Raw genomic sequence first — 22,736 nt, 5'->3', positions numbered from 1 at the left:
CGTACACTTCCAGACAGAGGGGCCAACCAGTCTACAATATCTCAGCTCCAGACTCCTGCTTTGTTCTCCTGTTGCAGGGCTTTGTTCACAGAGCAGAGACCGGATGTCTCCTCAGTGACCAGTCACTTTCACCCTCTCTCCCTGGTCTCACTCGACCCCTCGGCTCCCTCTCTGGTCCACTTCATTTTTCACGACACGTTGAACAGTCCAACTGGCAGCAAGGAAGCAAAACGGTTTTAAAGTAACGGTGCCGTATTTGGCGGTCTTAGCTGCGAGTTAAGACCAATACCGCTCACACGGGCCCCTTCTTAACAAAATGACCTCACTGATCCATCATTTAAAAACATCAAGCAGCTCACCTAAAGCTCACTAATTACGATTCGTCCATCCACGATCCAAGATGATCCATCTTTGTTTAATCCTCGCAAATGTAACTATTCCACACAAACGTATGGCCTTTGTATGCCGTCTAATTCTTCATCCGTCATCGTGGTTACAGCCATAACTGCTCACACAAGTCGTATGAAAATAGAAGCACCTGCACGACTTCAGATGTCAGTTTCCACGAGTGAGAGTACCCACCACCCTTCATGCATACGTTTTTTTCTTTTGAACCAAAAAGTATGAACACAAAACCCATTTTAGATGGGTTTTTTTCCCTCCATCAAAATAAACGAGGCACACACTCGCATGAAGCCGATGATGTGTGGATAAGCAAATATTTGCTGGCATGATTTCAGGTGCTGTAAGTGTTAAGAACGCCCACATGACCGCACTAACGTGCACGAGTTGTTTATCTCTCAACAGGCGATCACGTTGAGGAGATGAGCCCAACAACAAGTGTGTGATGTGAGGCACCGATGCTACAGTGGGTGTCGGGGATGCTGGAGGGGATGTAAAAATTCAGTTTTCAGAGGAAAAAAAAAAACACCCCAACAACTCTGAGACTCCATTATGACACAAAAACGTCAGAAATGTTGAAAGTTTTCAAAGGCGGTGCTCAAGTTGTGGCGCACAAGAACTGTTAAGGGTTTTTTTTTTTTAAGAAAACTGATCAATTTTTAAAATGATCATGAACGATGGGAGAATTTACAGCCTTTAAGACACCCAAGGTGCAGAAGGTTTTCTTACCATCTATACTTACAGCTGAGATAAGCAACCCGATTTCATCTGTCATCTCAACAGGTTCATCTATTGAGATACTACTTTAACCCACAAACATATTCCTCTGGTTTGGGGTCTACCATTTCAAATGGTCTTAGCTCTAAAAATGCCAAACCTCTGGGGGTGACTGAGTCTTAGAATCCTGAACTTAAGGCCTCAAATTTGACAACATCTGGACCAACTTCTCTATCTAGCACGCTGCAGCTTATTCAACGCAGGTTCATGCAAAAACAAATCTTAATGATCTCCTTTTTAGAGCCTCACAATGAACAATCTGAGCCATAAACTACAGAAGAAAATGTGCAGAAATCATTAAAATCACCTATAGGTGCCGCACCTGTCCATGTTGTCCAGTTAAAGCTTCTATTATCTCCCTGAATCTCTGCATGATGAAAACTAAATTAATATTACATCTCTTGACAGTTTTAGGTTTAATCACATCACAGCTCATTATTAACTGAATGGCAGAGCATTTTTTGGGGAATAAAAATGATGGCCATTTTATGCGTGGGTTTAAATTGAATTAAGTCTTTTCTCTCAGCACACTTGATTTTTGTTGTGAGCTGCTTGATTAGGTCAGCCGCAACAGATGAGTCTTTAAAGGACTTCTTTTCAAGTCATTTTAATCTATAATTATCTACAATGGGTCATAATGTCTTATACATCCTGTCATTTAATTACTATTTAAAGTAATAATACCAATAGTGATAAACTGTATTGTCTTGGTACTGACGTTTAATTTTTTTCCAAGCATCCGTGTGATACGTGGCATGAATCCACAGATTACATACTTGCTCTCTGACCCCTGGATGCTTCTGCCATTACAACATGACATTGGACGTGAAAGCGGGGTTATTGTGTGCAGGTTGACATTCCAGAGAGGCCACGAGAGGTGCAGCAGTGTCTGAGGGCAAAAGGAGGAAGCTTTTTCTCACAGAGCTGTTTGCACACCCACACACACACAAATGGGATGTTTTCCACATCCCAGGCCTATTTGGACGTCTATTCCGGCTTCTGGAAAGAGGAAGCGAATGTTAGTATGAAGTTTGGAACGCAGACGTGGATTTTGGATGATGACGTCCCCCCCCCATGTACAGTAGCTCAAAATGACAACTTTGGTAAGAAAAAATGACACGTTACCGTGTTACGGGAATATAATGATAATTTGTATACATTTCTCTCTGGTAACAGGGAGAAACAGATAACCATCACAACACAGTCCTATGTCCAAAGCCATTTTGGCATCAATGAAACTGATATCTAGCTGTCGCTGCTGGTTGAGGTGGAGGTAGTTTTAACTTCTGTAGGAACAACTACATTTGTGCAGTCCCCACATCATGGTGTTGGGTCCTGCTTCCCTTCCAGTGGTGCCCTTGCTAAGTACCACTGACCTTACTGTGCCCGAGAGCCAACAAATATCTGATTCCGAGCACACAAGACAAACGTGGTTGGCCCCATCTTACTTTTGGCCCTAACTGAATGAAAGGAAACGACAATTTCTGATCAAGAACGATACAATGAGCAAGCAGCCTTAGTAGCTCAACGAGACCCATGTTGGCTGAGACACCATGAGAGGTGGAACACAGCTCAGCTCAAAGGCCAAGAGGGGAAGGAAAGAGGAAGACACACACTATGAAAGAGGGAAGACGTTTTGGCTCAGAGAGCTGGGCAGGAAGACACGACGGTGACCTAAAGTGAACTCTGTCACCTCCATAAATCACAACTCACCTTGGAAACACAATGCTTAATTTCTTGTACTCTGCTATGGTTTACACAGCTGCTAAATTCATTCACATCACATTCATAAATAGTGTGCGAGGAAATCGGGAAGCTGTGGTCGTGTCAACCTTTCAGAGTGCGGCTCACATGAACAGAAAGAGCACATATCCTCACATGGCAACCATTCAGTGTCCCCAATACTTCAGCCAGTCCCTTAAAATATTAATTACCCACATCAAAGGCTCATCTCATTTGTCTTATTTCAGCCTCCTCGTGTCCTGGCTCCTCTGTCCTGCTTGCGACCTGGAAACCTTCCACATCAAAATATTTTTGAAGCATGTTTCAAGTCCTAAAATGCAGCTGGAGGAGAGAGGCTTGTCGGAGGAGCTAAAAGCGAGGATACACCGGCAGAAGTTTTTTTAGCACCTGCGACTATTGAAGGGGATGTGGCCTAAATATCTACTGCAAACCGATTTAATGCTCATCAGACAGAAACACTTGAATAAAATGTTAGTCTGCAACTAAGCAGCGGTTTGATTGAGCAGTTGCCTCACACATCCCTTTTGTTTAGTTGGTGTTGGTTTGAATTGACGAGGTTCTGAATCAAGGCATCTCATTTTGTCAAATGCCTCTGGCATGGGAAGGACTGAGGAATTGTATGGGTACAATTTGGGAAATGGGATAAGGAGCAGGTGGGTATTCAACAGTGGAGTTGTTGCAGAGTTTAAAATCCACGCTCTGTGTTCCCATCTGTATACAAAGAATGACCAGGAATGAAAACTGCCCTGAAAGCTACTCTAAAGAGGACATCTGTACACGTAAAGTGGAATGTGGATTTTAGGAGCTCAGTTATTTTTTATATAGTAAAAATGCAGTTGACAAACAAAGTTTCAGATTGCCAAGAGACCACCACTGCCTCAGAAGCCAACATCCCACATCTCTGAGTATCTTGGGCTCAGTCTTCAATTGTTATACATTTATTTAACCATTAGGGGGAGGTCTAATATTTCATGCACTGCATGGCTTATTTCAGCATCTGACCAGTAGATGTCACCAAAGGTTTATTGATAAACAGCCAGTCTTATTTGATGAAATTATGAATCCTGAGTTCCACAGTAGGAAAAAAAATGGCCCGAAATGAATTTTCTTCAATGGCCAGAAGGAGTTTTCTGCTTTATTTATTCATTTATTGGAAAAAAAAATCTAATTTTCTTATTTTACCACAGACCTGACTCCTATCCCACAATTGTTCATTGAAAGCTGCATTTTTATGTTACACCACCAGGGGTCACCCTCCAACAACTAAAGACCTTACCAAGAGCTTTGTGTCAGTTGTTCACTGTGAAAAACTGTCACGAGAACCCTTGTTTTACTAAACACCATCATGTTGGTAGTGAAGTCTCCTTCAGAGTGAAACGACTGTTCGTTTTCCAAAGGAAAAAAAATTAAGAAAATCAAGAACTTACGGAGCGAAGATGAGGTAGGAACATCTCTATGTCGTTCATGTCTATGCCGTCATCTTCTGTGAACTTGTTTTTGCTCATCCTGAAAGGGACAAAGTGTGAGAGACTAGGAATGATAAAAGTACATTTTAACCTTCAGGATTATGATTATTATCACATCATTTAGATAACAAGGAGTGATCAGAGCCCCAGAGATAGACATTAAAGCATTACAGCGTCAGTAAATCGAAATACTGCTGATATGTAAAGATAACTCTTACCCCTCCCTGTCAATGTGTGGCAGGTGCTTTGGCATTCCTCTGAAGTGTTTCCTGTGGAAATGGCTGAAGTCCAGCTTCTCTGGCTGCACATCCCAGCCTGCACCTCTATAGCAAGGAGGCAAAATAACTGTTAGAGAGGTACTGTGTCTTCATACTGATACAAGGAAAAGCAAAGTCATCTTCGCTGCCATCTTCCTTTATTCAAGATTCTAATTCAAGATTCAAAACCTTTATTTGTCCTCGAGGGACAATTGATTCTGCCGCAGTAGCAATAAAAAACAACAATAATGGCAACATCATGGTTGACACACACACATAAGACAACAGTCACATAAAATCAATCACAAGTAAATCAAATCATAAATAATTAAAAAGGTAAGGTATGAACCATGATGATGCTACCTATGTTGCACAGAGTTGAGCAGTGAGGTGGCAGAGGGTGTGAAGGAGAATTTGTATCGGTTGGTTTTGGCTAATGGTTGTCTGAGGTGGGAACCAGAGGGCAGGAACTTAAACTCTGAGTGCAGGGGGGGAGGAGCGGTGTCAGACATGATGAATTTTGCTTTCTTTGAAAGGTGCTTATAGTACAGTTCTGAAAGTGTTTTTTTTTTTTTTGCTGAATGCCAATGATTTTACTGCTGACTTTCTTTATCCTGGTTATTGTTTTTGAGGTTCAGGTTGAGTGACGCGAACCAGCGAATAAAAGGAAAGGTGACGACAGACTCAATAAAAGATCGATAAAAACACTGTCATCAGGGAGCTGTTGACCTGGACCTGTGCCAACTTCCTGAAACAGAACAGACACTGTTGGCTTTTCTTAATCAGCATGTCAGTGTTTCTCTCAAAAGTTAGCTTGTTGTCAATTATGATGCCCAGGTACTTGTATGCATCCACAATCTCTACAATTTCTGTGGCGATTACAGGGTCGGCGTGGTTACGTCTGAAATCAATGCACATGTCCTTTGTTTTTGTGACATTCAGCTCTAAAAATGCTTCATTGCACCACTTTAAAAACAGGACCATGAGTGTCATTTAACAGGCTCACAATAACTGTGTCATCTGGAAATTTAACAATGCGATGGCTGTCAAATTTACTACAGCAGTCGTTTGTGTACAAGATAAAAGGGAGAGGAGAGAGAACACAGCCTTTTGGGGATCCGGTTGATGTTTTTGTTGGTGTGGATTTCTGCTCATTTACTCTGACCCTCTGAGATCTGTCAGGGAGAAAGTCCAAGATCCAAGCCCCAATGTTACAGTCCAGCTTAAAATGTCCTGTGAGCTTTTCCAATAGCAGGTGCGGCTGAATCGTATTAAATGCTGAGGAACAGTCCACAAATAACAGTCTGACATGGTTTTTGCTGCCCTCTAGATGCTTGTACATAAAGTTGAAAAAGGGTAATAGTGGCATCCTGCACCCCCCTGCGTGTGCAATATGCAAATTGCAGAGGGTCCAGAAGTTTTTCCAGTGATTTCATTGTTAGTGAGGTCAGGGCAACTGGTCTGTATTCATTCAGGGATTTGGGACGGCTGTTCTTGGGGATGGGAACAATTGTGGATTGTTTCCACAAAGTCGGAACTCTCTGTTGACCGAGTGACAAATTAAAAATGTGGTAAAAGATAGGGCCCAGTTGGTCGGCACAGTGGATCAGTAAACGGCTGCCAACATTGTCAGGGCCAGGGCTTGTGTTCATTTTTGTGTCATGTCTGAGGTGAAGCCAAGGCAGAGGGTGTTTCATATTATGGACGCAGGGATTTTTATCTACATAAAACGCGTGAAAGTCATTTTTTTCCCCTGTTAAAGGTGGGGCACAAACATGCATAACATTTAGTAAAGTTTAGATCCCATGTTCAGATTCCTTTGTTTAAAACAGTTGAGTAAATTGAGGACTGCAGTGTTTTTTTTATCTTACATGGACTGCAGTACTTCAATTTTCCAGAACTTTTCTAGAGGGGTGTAGAATGTAAATGCGCAAATGTAAGAAATCCCGAGGATACACAAGTGTGTCTGCTGGCAGGAGTTGCTCCCACCACTCTGACCTGTCTGTCATTTGAAATACATGCGGCAGAAAATCAAATGCCTGAAACTCTTCCTTTGCCTTCATAATAAATTCCCTTGTGCCTGTAACAAAAAGAGGACGCCACTTGTGTTTTGCACACTATTCTGAATTTGATAGTGTGGCTACAGTGCGATCAGACGAGGTTAAAGATACAAGCTTGCAAACAAATGTCACATCAAATGAAGGAGCTTAAGCAAATGCAGTATGAGGTAAATGGAATTTCTTAAAGGGAAAAAAAAAATTATAATCAGGCTTTGTCTACATCTCTTAACTAATATTGGAAAATACACATCACAATACCCTCAAAAGACAATTTACAAACATATATCGGCAGAGGTGCACACAGACCTGTCTGTGTGAAGTTATCAATGCAATCTAATGTTATTGGAGTTCGACAAAGCGCTTCAAAAAACAAAAACAACACATAGGCCAAGCTTTTTCAGAGATTTCACTTATCCATGACAAATAACTGTAGATTGCAGCATGTTTCAACCATCCTGTTATAAGCTGAGCATAGGACCAACAGCATCAATCCAGCCTCATGAAATACAGTATTGCAGTTCATTAAAGAAAAAAAATGCTTCAAAGTATGTAATGATCCGAGTGTTTTTACCCCTGTGATGCGTGGTGGTGAGTGTCTGATAATTATGTAATGAATAGTGAAAGTAAATTAATATATATATATATATATAAATAATTCATCATAGCTTTTGAAGAGCCGCAGAACTAGGAGACGCTTGAGAAGTGTACAAATTTGAGATTTCAACCCTTTATGGACTAATGCTCGGATATCTGTACATGATCACGAAGTCTTAAGGCAGATCCTCAAAATTTACTTCGATGAGAACATAAACAGAGTGATATTTTACGTCTGAAAATTCAACATATTTGTGCTCTCGGTTGGAATACTATGGAGTCGTGACAGTGTTTCTAAATGACCTCAAACTGTTACTCTACTTTGTGAGCTGACACAAACAGAAAAAGACTTTGCTTTGTACTCTGCGACTCCAATTTACCGCTTTATCGGTAATAAAAGCAAAAAAGGTCTCATTTTCTCTGAAAGGGGAAAAAAAACAGGTCCTTAAATGACGACGCTGTTCCATTTTTCGCTGCACAGCGTTAATCACAAGGGCAGAAATGACTTAATTAAAATCATCTTTGTCTTCGTGAGGGCAGAGCCGCTCACTTCATCCCACTGTGCCGGCTGCATCGTTCACTGCGTGCTTAGTAATGCCAGCGTGGCCGGAAGTTAGGTAGACGGAGCTGGCCGTGTAGGTGTTGCTATGGCAACTAGTCCTCCCTCCATTGTAGCTGATGTCTTGCTTTTTATTTAATTTATTTTGTCCTTCTCTAAGTTTCAGATCTAAGTCTTGTTTGGAAAATCCTTGTTTGGAAAAAGAGTTTTAAGCTAAAAAAAATACTATGAATCAATACAAATTTGTCTTTTTTGGTGTGATAAATATCAATTTATCCGTATGATGTCCACTATTTTAATAAGTGGTTCTTTGGTAAACTACAGTTAAAGCAAGTGTTTGTCTACAGTTAGATCTTTAGGATAATAGCTGGGAAATATCTTCTTGGACTACGTAAGAGAAAAGAACCTCAATATGTCGGTACCATAAAACTTTAAACACTAAACTAAAGTAGAATAGCTGATAAGACAAGCAAAGCCAGGTTGATGGGAAATTGAAAAGCTACAAGACCGCGTGTCCACATTTGTCATATGACCCACCAGAAAGTACACCACGTTGCCAAAAGTATTCACTTATCGATTAAAACAATTAAATTCAGGTGTTCCAATCACTTCCATGGCCACAGGTGTATAAATGTAAGCACCTAGGCATGCAGACTGCTTCTACAAACACAGGAGTTCAGTGAATTCCAGCGTGGTACCGTGATGGGATGCCACCTGTGCAACAAGTCCAGTTGTGATGTTTCCTCGCTACTAAATATTTCACAGTCAGCTGTCAGTGGTATTATAACAAAGTGAAAGTGATTGGAAACGACAGCAACTCAGCCACAAAGTGGGAGGCCACGTAAAATGACAGAGCGGACAGAGGTCGCTGACTTTCTGCAGAGTCAATCGCTGCAGACCTCCAAACTTCATGTGGCCTTCACATTAGCTCAAGAACAGTGTGCAGAGCTTCATGGAATGGGTTTCCATGGCTGAGCAGCCACAGACAAGCCGTTTATCACCAAGTGCAATGCAAAGCGTCAGATGCAGTGGTGTAAAGCACGTCGCCACTGGACTCTGGAGCAGGGAGACACGTTTCTCTGGAGTGACGAATCACGCTCCATCTGGCAATCTGATGGACAACTCTGGGTTTGGCGGTTGCCAGGAGAACGGTACTTATCTGACAGCATTGTGCCAAGTGTAAAGTTTAGTGGAGGGGGGGGGGGTTATGGTGTGATGTTGTTTTTCAGGAGCTAGGCTTGGCCTCTTAGTTCCAGTGAAAGGAACTCTGAATGCGTCAGCATATCAAGAGATTTTGGACAATTTCATGCTCCCAGCTTTGTGGAAACAGTTTGAGGATGTTCACTTCCTGTTCCAACATGACTGCGCACCAGTGCACAAAGCAAGGTCCATAAAGCCATGTTTGAGCCAGTTTGGTGTGGAAGAACTTGACTGGCCTGCACAGAGCCCTGAACTCAACCCGATAGAACATGAATTAGAGCGGAGACTGCTATCCGGCCTTCTCATCCAACATCAGTGTCTGACCTCACAAATGCACTCCTGGAAGAATGGTCAAAAATTCCCATAAACACACTCCTAAACCCTGTGGAAAGCTTTCCCAGAAGAGTTGAAGCTGATATAGCTGCAAAGGGTGGGCTGACATCATATTAAACCCTATGGATTAAGAATGGGCTGTCACTTAAGTTCATATGTGTGTAAAGGCAGATGAGTGAATACTTTGGCAATATAGTGTATGTTTGGAATCCAAAGCCAGTAGACAGCACAACATAATAAGAGTGTGAGACGGCAAGGTACATACCCACGAGAGTCCATAGTGTTAGCAGCCCATATGTCTGTCCCAAGGATGTCAAAGGAGCCATCTCTGTTTCCATTCTACACACCGCACAAAGAAAAGCGAATGCCCACATGTTCGGGTTAAAGCACATTCTGTTTTTTTTTTTTAACATAAAGTTGTTGCTGTAGTGGGTGACACATATAAGCCAGCAGACAACAACCAACAAAAGATGTTCCTGTACCTTGGCAGGACCTTTGAACTGGTTGTTTCGGCCCCTGCTGCCAGAGCGAGAGCCAGATCCAGGTCTGGACCCTGAGCTGGGCCTGGAACCTGTACTGCCATTGCTGCTGTGCTCCCACTCATCCTGCAAAGAAGAGGGAAAGCGAAGGATTTAAGATTCTTGTTCAAATATGGAACGCATCAGTAAGAAGGAGATACGTCTCAACAAAACAAAAAGTAGTAAGAAAACAAAGATCACAACAGCAGCTTGGCCTATGTGTGTTTATCTCGGCTGACATTAATAATCTGAAGCCTGTAAACAGACAATAATAGCCTCTCTATCTGGTTTAAACTGGGACTGTGCAAAATAAAAAAGAAATGTATCAATATTGCAATATCAACTTGTGTGATATCAGTTTATTAGAGACATTTTGACTTGTAATAGGACAAGCAATGCAACACATGTTACTACACCTTTAGATTAGCATTATAACTGTTAATAACATTGTAACAGAGTGTTTGGATATCATCATCGCATTAATGATACGGCATTTTACACGTTTGCTAATGCCACGCAGTCACCTCGCTGACTTTGTCAGACGAGGCGACTGCTCCTTTTATCCTGCTTTAACATTTGCTTTGTGTGAGGAGCAGTAGTGTATGGAGTATAAACTTATCACCTGCTTTTATCTAAAACACATTTGGTAAAGACGGCAATTCAGCTCACAGTTGTTTCAAAAATACATTTAATGCCGCAGCACTGTGGTTACTGAGCTGAAACAATAACTCCTGTTTATCTCACGAGGTTTGCCTTGCTGATGGTTTCCGGCTGTTTTTGGTTGTTTGTGTGGTCGCCAAGGCTCAGATATTCCTTCCAAAAGTGAAAAAGTCAAAGCAGTTTGAATATGAAGAGGATATGATGACTAGCAACCTCTACTTTTGCAGAAAAACACTATTTTCAATATGAAAACCACTCCTGCTGCTACTTATTCACGTCGGACACTTTAAATTGCTACAATGCACACTGAGAGAACACAGCAGACTAAAAAAAAAGCGCAAAACCCCAATAATTAGCAGCCTAAATGACTGATAATTAATCCGGCATCATTCAGTTACTGGCTCTAGCGTCACAGTATTGCACGACTGTCATTAGGATCATACTCTGACTGCTGCTGATGAGCTGATGAGCTCTGAATCCCCCGAGGCTGGTGTTACCGCTCTCTTTCAAGCATACTATAGAACAGCTGATGGAGACAGTAAGACGAACTTGAACAAACAGACCAGAGAGCAGGCAAACCTTGACCACAATGTCTACGTGAGAATAAGAAAGCCGACTTGGAAGAAGAAGCATAACCAAGGATAAAGAGGTGGTCTAACATATAATTTGCATTTGATTCACTAATATTTCTGAGATGGGTCCTGCTCTTATGGCCTGTGACTGGCAAAGGAAAGATGGGAGTTTAGTCCTGACAGGACCAATTCAAATGCTATCCATTGTTGGGCTGTCAATTTTTTTCAAAATTAATGCATTTTTCTTAAATCATTAGATAGCAAAAGCTACGGGAGCAGAAAGCAAACACACTTACAGGTTTAGATGAGCCTCTTCCTTGTGATGACGTCCAGCTGCCATCTCTCTTGTCGATGCAGTCATCTGTCCACTGGAGTAAAGAAACACAAGGAGAGGCTGCTTTATCGTTTCTGATGGTTTTAAATGGACTGCATTCATGTAACGCTTGGCCACTCTTCCTAGAACAAACCACATTGACCTGTTTGTAGCCCTTAGCCACACATCTAGTGCATTCTGCTCTCACCTCCTGATTGTGGAATGATCAAACTCGTTAATATAAACGGCTATTGGACAAACTAACTCACTTTTCACAGTGTGTTTCGAGTTTATGCAGCAAACAGCAGATCTGCACATCCCGGTGCTGTGGTGGTGAAAGCACCTCAACCTTACAGGTTGCCATTTTAATGCAGGCTGTAACCTTTTGCTGCTCTTTGACAAATACAAACCAGTGACACCAGCAGCCCCCGTAGCCACATCTGCAAACATACATGGGACTATTTAATTAAACAAAAAGGCTCTAACCTGTGGCACCTTGCCACCATTGTCCAGGTCCAAGTCTCCATCTGCCTTGTCTCCCAGAAGTCCCTGCACCTGATACTCCAGCACATAGCTGTCGATGAAGCGCTCCAGCTCCTCTATCTCTTGTGAGCGTGTGCTCCCAGCCTCAGATGATGCAGATGCCACTGAAGAGTTTTCCATGGCAACCGTTGCCCTGATGGGAGGAGGGGGAGGAGGAGGGGGAAGGAGGAAGGAAAGTGACCTGTGCACAGAGGAGGATAAAGACGGTTAAAAATTCAGCATGAGAAGAAGCGTCCGTGTTTTCACGTGATTAAACGGCATGTTTGCATACGGCTTTCAACATCAAGACAGCGGCAAGACTGTTCGTCCTGCAAAATGAGACAATTTATACTGTTGACATATCACTTTACAATGCAGGCAAAATATTGAATGGACTTGTTTAATAATCGTTATGGATGTAATTGGCAGAAATGAGAATAATCACTGGTTGCAACAGAAGGTCCTTTTTCTCACTTTTCTCCTGCTTAACTTCGAAACAATTCAAAGACGACACATATCCTCCCTGCAGTCAGCAAACATCCTTATATACATTGTTTGCTTCCAACAAAGTGTCCAACAGCAAAACTGTCCCAGAGTGAAGAAGCAGCCCGCCCTGGGTGCTTTAATCACTTAGAGAGTGTCAAATCCATCTTCTGAAAAACCCCAGAGTCTCCTCTCCAAATGTGTCTGGCCAAAGCATTTCTGATCCCACCATTCACACTCCTCTCCACGTCCATGTCGCTGTTTGTATCCCTTCCACTACCTTACCGTCGCTCTCTCGTGTCAGAGTGTTGTGTGATCACCTGACCCCCGGCCAACAGGGGAGCAGCTTCCCGCCTGCCTGTCTATTACAACTAAGCTCCTTTACATCATGGCTTGATCACCAGCCATGCAAAGAGGATTTACGCAGAATGGTATCTGCTGAGCCCAGGGGACTCGCTGGGGAGCCCTGCGCATTTCCAGCCAACTAGTCAGCTACACAAGGTCTAAAGCCTTTGTTTTGGTTCAGGCTGCAGGACTATCTACTGACGAATAAAGCAGAGTGGTTCATCTTTAACTCCCTCTGCAGTCTACTCTTATACAGAGGCTGGTTTTTAATAACCGCTACATTATGTGCAGGAGTACACCACCAAACAGCAGCGCAACAAAGAAAAGACAAACCTCATCCATAATTATATGTTAATTGTATAAAATTCATTAGAGCTGGTTAAAATTCCTTAGAATTTCAGTACAACAGGACAGCAGCCCTGTGAACAAGAGTCTGCAACCTGAGCTCTTCAGCTCAAGGTGATTTTGGTACCTCAGAGTTTTCCTTCAGTGCAGTAATCTCTTCACATTGTACAGCAGGTCAACACGCCCGACAGTAATCTGCAATCTGACCCAGTGTCAAAACTATAATCCATCCATGTCAATAGTACAGTATAATCCATCCATCTATCTATTACCACCAGGGCTTTGATTAGTCTGGTGATTTACAGCTACTGTAGATGGCCACAGAGCCCTCAACACACTCAGGCCTGTTTTTTTTAACCTGTAGTAAGTGGAATGGAAACTGAGAACTGGATCCAGTTGAGAACCAGTTCCAAACTGAATGAGGAATTGAAACATGTGCCTCAAAACTTGTCAAACTACCGGTAATTTGTCTCTGCTGTTGGAAACTTAACCATAAGGAAGAAAAACTCCAAAGAGTTGCTTCATTCGAGGAGGGAAGGTGACAACAGCGCCTGCTGTAATGTCCGCAAAATTGTCATTTCGAGACAGAATGGAAACACGAGCACCGGCTGAAACATCTTTCGAAGCAACGCGGCCTTAACGGTCAGTAATGACATTCATTTGAAGAGTGCCACTCCGTTCAGACCCAGCAGCGCGCTCAGTAGGTTTAATATCCAAAGCTATAACACCAGGAGCATCACCATTTTCTGATGATCACCTAAATGTTGTTTCAGCTTTCAGGCTGCAGCCGGTTCGACTTGGTGATCATCTCTCAGCAATAACCTCAAACATGATGAGCATAGAACAGACATTTGAGGCAAAGATTGACACCCTTTCTCAGCATGAATAGAAGAAGAACTTTGGGAGACTGTTTGCTCTGTGTTCAGATTCAGAGACGACAAAATAGACAACCTCAGCCGCTGAGATTGAGAACTGATAACAGCAGTGGTGTCAATAGTTTCCACTTTGGAAATGATAACCCAGCTAATGCAAAGATGCACAAATGTGAGCATTCACCAGTGCTTGTATTAAATAACTGGTCCCTACTGCTGTCATTTGAGTGTATTCAAGCTGAGCTACTATGGAACTATCAGGCGAGCGGCTGGTCCTGCTTTTGCAGTTCTCGCCGTCCACTTCTTTTCCAGCGACAACCGTCTTATTTGAGCTGAGGTGGGATGGACGCTGATATCGAGTTATTCAATTCAGCTTGTGAAAGACAGCCATCACCCCGTCAGGCCATTCTCCACGTCACCAGTCAGCACAATTTCAACCTGATCTAAAAGCCCACAGAGAAAGCTGGACACATTTGGGAGAACAGATATTCACTAGTAACAGTCATGCATCACCTTTGCAGCTTCATGAAGTATTTTCCACTTTAGTTGCGTGCGAAAATCTAAGTTAGATTTAAGTTAATGGAGCCAAGTCACCGCAATTCCAACACAGCTTGAGTGAATGGAGTTGCAAGCAATAATAGTAGCCAGAATGAATGGTGGATGAATGCACATTGGTGGTGGCTGCATCCCAGTCAGATGTCCTTGTGTTCACCTTGACACGTAGTACAGAGTTACTGCCTGAAGGGAAACAGCTGCCAAACGTTATCGACCCATCCACTGTTACAACCTGCAGCCAGTTCTCTGTGTTTTTTGAAAATTGTACCTGTATGCGCTTACTGTGAAGCACCAAATAGAAAGAACCAAATAGTCACGATGTCTGTTCAAACAACTTCAAAGTACACAACGATTCTGCGCTGATCAAACTGTCCTCTTGTCTGTGGAACAGGACTCAAAGTCCACTCAACCTGCTGTGTTTCCCAACACATCAGTCCAAAACCTGCAGCAATCTGTTCGGTTCTAACAAAGTTCTCAAGCCTCTTACAATAGCTCTGAGTTGTGTGGTGGGTGGAGCGTCTCTGTCTTTCTGCTTGGTTCCAAAATCTGGTGTAGGGGAAACAGGTTTTCTGTTCTAAAATAACACCACTTTGACCTTTGCTCAAGTGACAGTCACCAAATCAAAGTACCATCCTCCCTGTAGGTTTGCAGGCAAAAAGAGGAGACTGGGAGAAGGATTTCTACTGACCCTGAAATAGAAAAGTGTCCATATACAACACAAGGAAACGAGCACAAAGGAGGACTGCAGCCTGGAGGCACCTCTGGTTTCCAACCGAACAGAAAAATTGACTCTGCAAAGTCAGGAACACAAATAGCATCGCCTCTCTGATTTACCAAACACACATCTCATCTTCCAAATGCACACACTTTAAGATGAGTCCACAACAACACTGGCTCTCGGATTACAAGAAACAACTGCAGGTGATCAAGATCACTGAGAAACAGTTTGCATTTTAACTTTGCAGTAAAAAAAAAATCTATATTGAAGGTTTTAAAGGTGCTTAAACTAAGCCTTTGGTTCTTTTACATGAATTGATTATTTCATTTCAGGCTCCCAAAGTGAGTCTGAGAGAGCTGCTTCTTCCATCCAATCATCAGCCCAGAAACCCAAAGAAAACAACCCAAACCTGAAAATATTTACAAGCTGAAGGGGATATTTTTTTTTCATTTGCAAAATGATCAATTATCAACAAAGTTGCAGCTTCCTTTCCTGTTAATGGACTATTTGATGTATGGACTGTTTGCTGCTTCCCTTTAAGTGAGGAAAAAAAGCCTAAAACAAACAGCGAAGACCACGAACAAACAAAGAAATTCAGTCAGAAAGACAAAGGTCACGCCTGACGAAGCACTTTGTTCCTGTGACCACTGCACCGCCGTGCCTTTCTGTAGCGGACAACATGTCTTGCCTCCTTTCTCCCAAAACTACATATTTCTCAGTCTCCTCGACCACAATGCCCTGACTCCTCCCCTGCTCCTTCCTGTCTCCACCCTTTCCCTCTCGCTCCGTCACCTCCACCAGCTGTTCTAACAAAGAGCCGCCTGCCATCCTCTCCCGGCCACATGTCCAGCCCCACTGCTGCCGTGTTGAATAAGAACTGGCAGCATGCAACATATACAGTTAAATACCATTCATCACGTTTGAGTTCATGGATTTGTTCTACCGTTTCCAATTTATGAATAACACATCTGACCTGAGCAGTTCCACAAGTGAATTCTTCCTTTGATTGGTTTGTGTAAATATATCTTTATACAGACTGATGTTTCCAATGCCCGTTTGATCTGTTTTTATATGATGAGACAATTACAACGTCAAAACACTTTGCAATTCTATATTTTATTGCAGGATGGTCACATTAGTCTGGGTTAGGGTTACTTTGAGCCACTGAGTAAATCTAAGATGTCATTCAGACATCTTGGGGTCAAGCTCAGTTTTCTGAGACCAAGTTTAAAACCAGGCACCGACACTGAACACATGACTGCCAAAGCCTCTCTGAGTAATCTACTAACAATGTGCAGCGAGTTCCTGAGATATCGCTCATAATCTGACACTACAGTGCAGGCCGGCAGAGAAAGATCAGCGCTGTGAAATGCAAAGCACTCCGTGCTTTATTCCACCACGCTCAGGACTGCGCCCGAGGCTCAGACAGATCCTAAACTGGTCAGACAGCCACAGCATGGCACCAGACAACACACTGTTCCTTTGTCTGTGGCATGGAAAGAGACATGGACACGGATCGATACCATACATGCTCCACGATACCATTAATCCCCAAATATGGGAGTCAGAAAGCAGCTCGTTCATGTATGCTGCTGCCCAGAGTCACAAAGGACCGACAATTCAAATATTTGTTGGTTCAGATGTTTTTTCAAAACAGAAGGAGGCACAGATGCCGTTATCAATTTCTTAAAAAGAGAAGATACGCAGCAGTGAATTTTAAACAATGAACTTAAAAAGGTTGTAGCTCAGCGGGCCGGGTAATAACTCTTTTACCCATCTTTTGACGAGATGATTGCCTCTCTCTTTCTCAAGAGTTTCTTTATGGACTTTGATAAAAAAAAAAAAAAAAAGATTTAAAAAGCCCTGGATATGGTTACCAAACGGTAAGAAACTAAATCCTCACAACCCAACCAGAACAGATCAAGAGACCCTGTTGCCCCAGTGGGAGTTCAAGTCAATGTTCTCACCCCATGCTGGGAGAGAAGATAATTCACCTAATCTGGACTTCTACTGGTTTGGTGGCTTAACAAACTCACAGTTGGGTTTGACTATCATTTGGAACCAATCATTCAACGGACGTATTTATTGCGGTACATATATGTTTGCAAAGAGGTTGGACGGACAAATCCCAAATCCTAATTCAAGTCTTTTGAAGTGTTGAGTCCTGTGTAAAACATTATCAGCACAAGAATAAGCTGTCCTCCATTAACAACCCCAACCCCAACTTTACTACTAACTCACGAAGAATATTAGCTCATCTGATGCTAGCAACACATCTCGCGGTTGGAGGGACGCGGCCACGGGTGACTTACATGATTGGATTAAAAAAAGAGCAGGTTAGAGAGACAGTTTTCCAGAAATTAAGGCAGCACTGCATTAAAAAAAAACAGGCATGATCATCTGATGGGAAACACTTTCACTATGTGTGAACCCACAACTCCAGTTTTTAGCTCTATCGTGCAAAGAGGGAGCCATATATCATCATGATCCAGAAATATTTGTGTCTTCTCCGGACCAATGCACATTAAAATGGACTGAGGCAACGTGGAAAACTGACCTGTGGTAGGACTACTCAAAATTTGAAATTTCTTTTGGAAATCGTGAATGTCACGTCCTCAGAACTCAAGAGGAGAGGGACTGTCCGGCTTCCTAGGCCTCCCTGCTGTCCAGACCACCTTTCACCAACCGAAACATCTGGCAGATCCCAAAATTAAAATACGACAGACCGACCAGGACTGTTGAGTCGCTAGAACTTCCTAATCAGACAGGGATGGGGCAACGTTCCTCTCCCAAAGGTCCAGCAACATAGTATCCTAGGTTTCCAGATGTTTTCAGGATAGAAATGCAGAGGGACGACACGCAAACTCTAACACGGAAATGCCCCCGACCGAGGTTTGAACCAGGAAGCAACAGTGCCATCTGCAACCAGCTGCTGCACTTTAAACCAGCAGAAAGTCAGGTTGGACAGAGGCAAAAGAAAGTTTCCAGCTGACAGAGCAACAGGGGGGAACAGTCTAGTCAGTATTACTGCTAGTAAAAGCACTTACAGTTAAAGGCTTCATTTCTTACAAATCTGGGGGATATGCACTGAGGTAGCAAGCATCAGAAATCAACTCCAGAAGAGAACCAGCTTCCCATTCACTGTAAGCTGTTGATGGTAAACATATGTGTGTGTTAAACAGAGTTTGAGCTAAATGACCTGGATCCAGAGGATCAGACCAGTAGCAGATAGACTACAAATGCCACACGGGGGGAGGGTTAAATGTGTACATTTAAAACAATAGCCCCATTGTCTCCCTGTGACCATGCAGTGACCTAATAGGGGGGTATTGGGCATGTGCAGAACCGTGCAACTGCTGAGACTGTAGTCCAACAGAGGCATTTTGTCCAGGTCCACGCACACAGTCGTGGCAAACAAATGAGGGTATGTAAAGCTGCTCACTGGCTCCCCAACTTGTATGGAGGTGAGGTAACAGGCAGCACCTCAAAGCTGAATGAAAACAAAAAGACAGGCAACAAAGGTTAGCCTGCAGCACAGCTGTGACCATTACTGGTCAGGCCTAAACACATGAGATGATGACAAAAGCTGTAAACACTGCAACTGGAACAGTAACCACACAATTGTTCTGTGTTACTGCATTAGCCTCTAAAGGCTTTGTGTTCTCAGCTTTAAACCACCCTCTCATGTCCCTCCTCTTCCAGAGCGGCTGTATGTTTTTTCTGAATCATCACCCATCTAATCTCTCCTCATTTCTCGTTTCCCCACTCACTCATCCATGCAACACAGGCGACGTGACGATCAGCAGTTCCCACGGAAATGAGGCTAGTTCTCTGCAACGCGGTGTGACTCAGGGCGTTCCAGTTTTTCCGCAGACTGCTCCCACTCCCTCCATAACGGGCAGCCGAGTTCGCTCCTCAAAAACGCTGCATGCATGCAGCCAGCTGTGTGTCGAAACTCTTAACACTACCTGTTGTTGCTGCTGGTATACAGGGAGCAGAGTGCAGGAGCAGCAACAGCAGTTTCGTGTGCTGGGACTGCACATCACAAGGGTGATGACAACACGGATTTTTGTTAAATGGCCAGAAAGAGGCTCCACTTCAAGTCAAGTCAATACTTCATCAATACTCGTTCTTTTTCTGTTACCGAGGGCAATCTATGCAGTCGATGTGTACTTGCAAACTGTGCTTATAATGCAATATTGCAACAAACGAATGCGTAAGCCGAATATGTCCTCACTGCAACAGCACATGTGCAGATGTGCACGCTCTATTTCTGAGATGTGAGGTACGAGCACGTCAGAAATGTGCTTTAACCGAAGCTAATTACCATGTTGTGGACGTGATTATCAAGGTTCACTCACACATCCTAAAATGTCCTGCAAGTGCTGGCCCATCTTCAAGCAAAGCACACAAATGTGCCAGTCCCTGGGCTGGAAACAGCTTCTGTAAAGTATTTAGACTCATGCCACATGACTCTACAACTGAGACAGTTAAATATACAAAAAAAAAAAAAAGTACTGGGTGCTCAAGATTGAGATTTACTTGTTTTGTATTTGCTTTTATTGATGTGTAAATCACTGTGAAACCTAGTTTTGAAAAGTACTGTATAATTACCCATGTGCTCACAGCACTAGCTGAACCTGACTTACCACTTGAAAGACTGACAAATTAGCACATGTCTGCTGTTGAGGCACCACAGTTGCCTGAAATCAAGCAAAATTGCAAAGTCATTTCACTCCATTTCCAGCTGCTGTCAGTCAACTTGGTGGCGTGGACAGATAGAAAAGTCTGGACTCGGGCAAGCGCTAAAGTTGCTGTCTGTCAAAGATGAAGCAAAGAAATGTGGCTTTGCCGTGTGACAAATCCAGTCTCATTCAGCTTCAAGGGGTCCCTGTCTCATGACTTGCGGCAGCATGCAAACATTCCTTTATCTCACTGAAGTCACTCTGACTCAATCAGTCTCTGAAGAGCAGCAGTCTTAGGAATGTTATGAGCAAACTGGACTTGAGTTTAACCTTAAAAACCACAGTCAAGAAGTCCATGAACAGATTATTCAGGGACACAAGCTTAATAGCAAATGATGACTGAGTAATGACAGTTAATCCACTTTTTTTTTTAGGCAGGAGGGTAAGTTACATGGAAAAATGCAAACAACACCGTTTGGGATCAGTTCACGTCAGACGAAGGTAATGTTATTATGCAAACTAGTTACCCAATCAGTTGGTCTGTTTCAGCTGTAAAAGCTTTTTTTTTTAAAGGCTATTCCTACAGATAGAAGTCCATCAACTATCAGAAATGTCACTGATCCTCCGGTGTCCTGCTACAGTAGCAGCTGGGATCCACTCTTTGTTGTGAGAGTCAACAGCTGAGACAGCATGCTGATCCGCAGCTAGCTCAGCTCCTTTATAGGGCATTCTGGCATCGACCGATTCAAAAGACCATTCATAACGTTTCTGCCATGCATGTGTAACGTCACGTCACTAAAACCAAAGTCACAAATGACTTAAATGATTTAATCTTTACATGAGCTACAGGTTTCTCTATTTTGCACGTATAGCCACGCCCATGTTGCACGGATTGCTAGCATTGCATCTATCGGCCCAACGTGTGTATCCTGGCAGGATGTTCATGATCAAAACTGCTGGACTACAGTGTCCCTGTCACTATAACAAATCCACATCTGGAGGAGCCTCCACGCCCTGGCGTGTGAGATCGCGTATCACTGGTAACAATGGTGACGCAAGCTTTGCGGCTAGCCAGCCGGCTAACATTAGCGATTAAGTACAACAGTAAACAACAGGCCACAAATTGCGAATTTAGACTACTCAATGTCAACGTGGAGACATTAACAAGTCTGCCGGTGGAGGTCAAAGCAGAGGCAGCACGCAGACGGAGACAATTGGCAGCAAATGCACCACATCTTATAAAACTGTTGTCTGGTTTACACGGTTAGAGAACTCCAAACAGAAAGAAGCCTTCTAACGGCTTAAAGGGGGATAAATCCTTACCCAATGTGAGATTGTGACTCCTGGCGAACCCGGGATCACCCCCTGAGATCAAATCCGCCGCGTCATGAGTGTGCTTGTCAAAAAAGACGAGAGGCAAAGAGGATTAGCTATCTGGTGGCAACTCCGACGTCCCACACTGAGGAAAAGGGGAATGTAGGAATGTGACGTTCAGTCCGGTCTGCGTTGACACGTGCAACGAAGAGTGGAGCACTCTGGGAAATGACGTTCCGTAGAATAGTATAAAAGGAAATAATAATAAAAAAAAAAGGAATATGGTTAATTAAGATAGAATAAAATTAAATGAATAGAAACCAGTTTTATCTTTTAATCAAAGAAAAGTCACAGCAAATTTATGACTGTGCCATAAATTCATGACGATGATCCAATCAGCTATCTATTAGCCATAGCCATCAGCTATTATAGAAACAATATTTTTAGTGTAACTGTGTTGCAACAAGTTAGTTTATGATGTAATATATTGCCAGGACACGGGGCAGATATAGTTTATGTGAGTCAGCATTATAAATGTGTTGTTGATAAAAAATAATTATTAAAAAATAAATAAATTGTCCGTTGTGGTATTTCTTTTTATTAACCAATTTTAGAAATCTTTCACAAAATTGCAGTTGTATACACCACGGATGGTAAATCCAAAAGATACATTTAGAGTCTGAGGACACCTCCGAACACAAATCACATTGAAAAGCTGCTCAAGACTCATTCTAGTGAAATTATGACCCCATGTGGAAAACGAGGGAAGTTCAGTGGAAGGTTTCTACTTCTCTAATGTGTGTGATTCCAGAGTGGTCCTGTGGATGTGCGTATGTGTACATTATGAATAGCAGGAACATATAGAAGAGACGAACCAAATGACAGTTACATCAGCATTTAAACATGAGATGAGCAGAGCCTTTGTTAGGTAGTCAGTCACACACACACACACACACACACACACACTTACACTATTACCCCCCAAAAAACAGATGGCATGACAAACAATACAGAAAAATGAAGTATCTACATACACAACAAAAACAGATGTATGAATCGAAAATGGACAGACAGCCAAGTAGTAAAAGTTCATTTCTCTTCCAGATGGCTGTAGAATATGTCACAGCCAGAGGCTAATTAACTACCTTGGTGTGATAGAGACTCCAGCAGGTCGCTGCTCCCCCTCGACCCCATTCTCACCCTCTTTTTCCAATTTCTTTTTCATTTTCTCATTCTTCTTCCTCTCCTGTTCCTTCTCAGTCATTCTCCCAATCCTATGTCTATCCTTAGTCGTCCCATAATTACTTTGTTGTGCTCGTCACATCACCCGCAGCACCACAAACTATTCAGTGCTCCGTTCCACTCCCCTACTGCTGTGCTTTTGGTCTGTGCAAAAGCATCCATTCATGTGTCCTCCTCTCACATGTGCTGTACTTAACTGCT

The 22,736-nt window shown here is 42.8% G+C and overlaps 1 protein-coding gene across 1 annotated transcript in view; it reads right to left on the bottom strand.

The window, feature by feature from the left end:
• Window positions 1-21,465, bottom strand: part of ctif (CBP80/20-dependent translation initiation factor) — a 49,180-nt gene extending 27,715 nt beyond the window's left edge. The window contains exons 1-7 of the mRNA XM_072371341.1: window positions 21,303-21,465; window positions 11,941-12,178; window positions 11,438-11,509; window positions 9,874-9,996; window positions 9,657-9,730; window positions 4,607-4,711; window positions 4,350-4,428 (exon numbers count right to left, since the gene is read on the bottom strand). Of these exons, the coding sequence (XP_072227442.1) occupies window positions 4,350-4,428; window positions 4,607-4,711; window positions 9,657-9,730; window positions 9,874-9,996; window positions 11,438-11,509; window positions 11,941-12,117 (630 nt within the window). The 5' untranslated portion in view covers window positions 12,118-12,178; window positions 21,303-21,465. The remainder of the gene's footprint in view (window positions 1-4,349; window positions 4,429-4,606; window positions 4,712-9,656; window positions 9,731-9,873; window positions 9,997-11,437; window positions 11,510-11,940; window positions 12,179-21,302) is intronic.
• Window positions 21,466-22,736: the final 1,271 nt, after the last annotated feature.

Source organism: Leuresthes tenuis, unplaced genomic scaffold (genome assembly GCF_036924035.1).
Source record: "Leuresthes tenuis unplaced genomic scaffold, fLeuTen1.0.hap1 SCAF_19, whole genome shotgun sequence".
Taxonomy (NCBI): Eukaryota; Metazoa; Chordata; class Actinopteri; order Atheriniformes; family Atherinopsidae; genus Leuresthes; species Leuresthes tenuis.
This window is presented reverse-complemented; position numbering and strand designations above follow the sequence as displayed.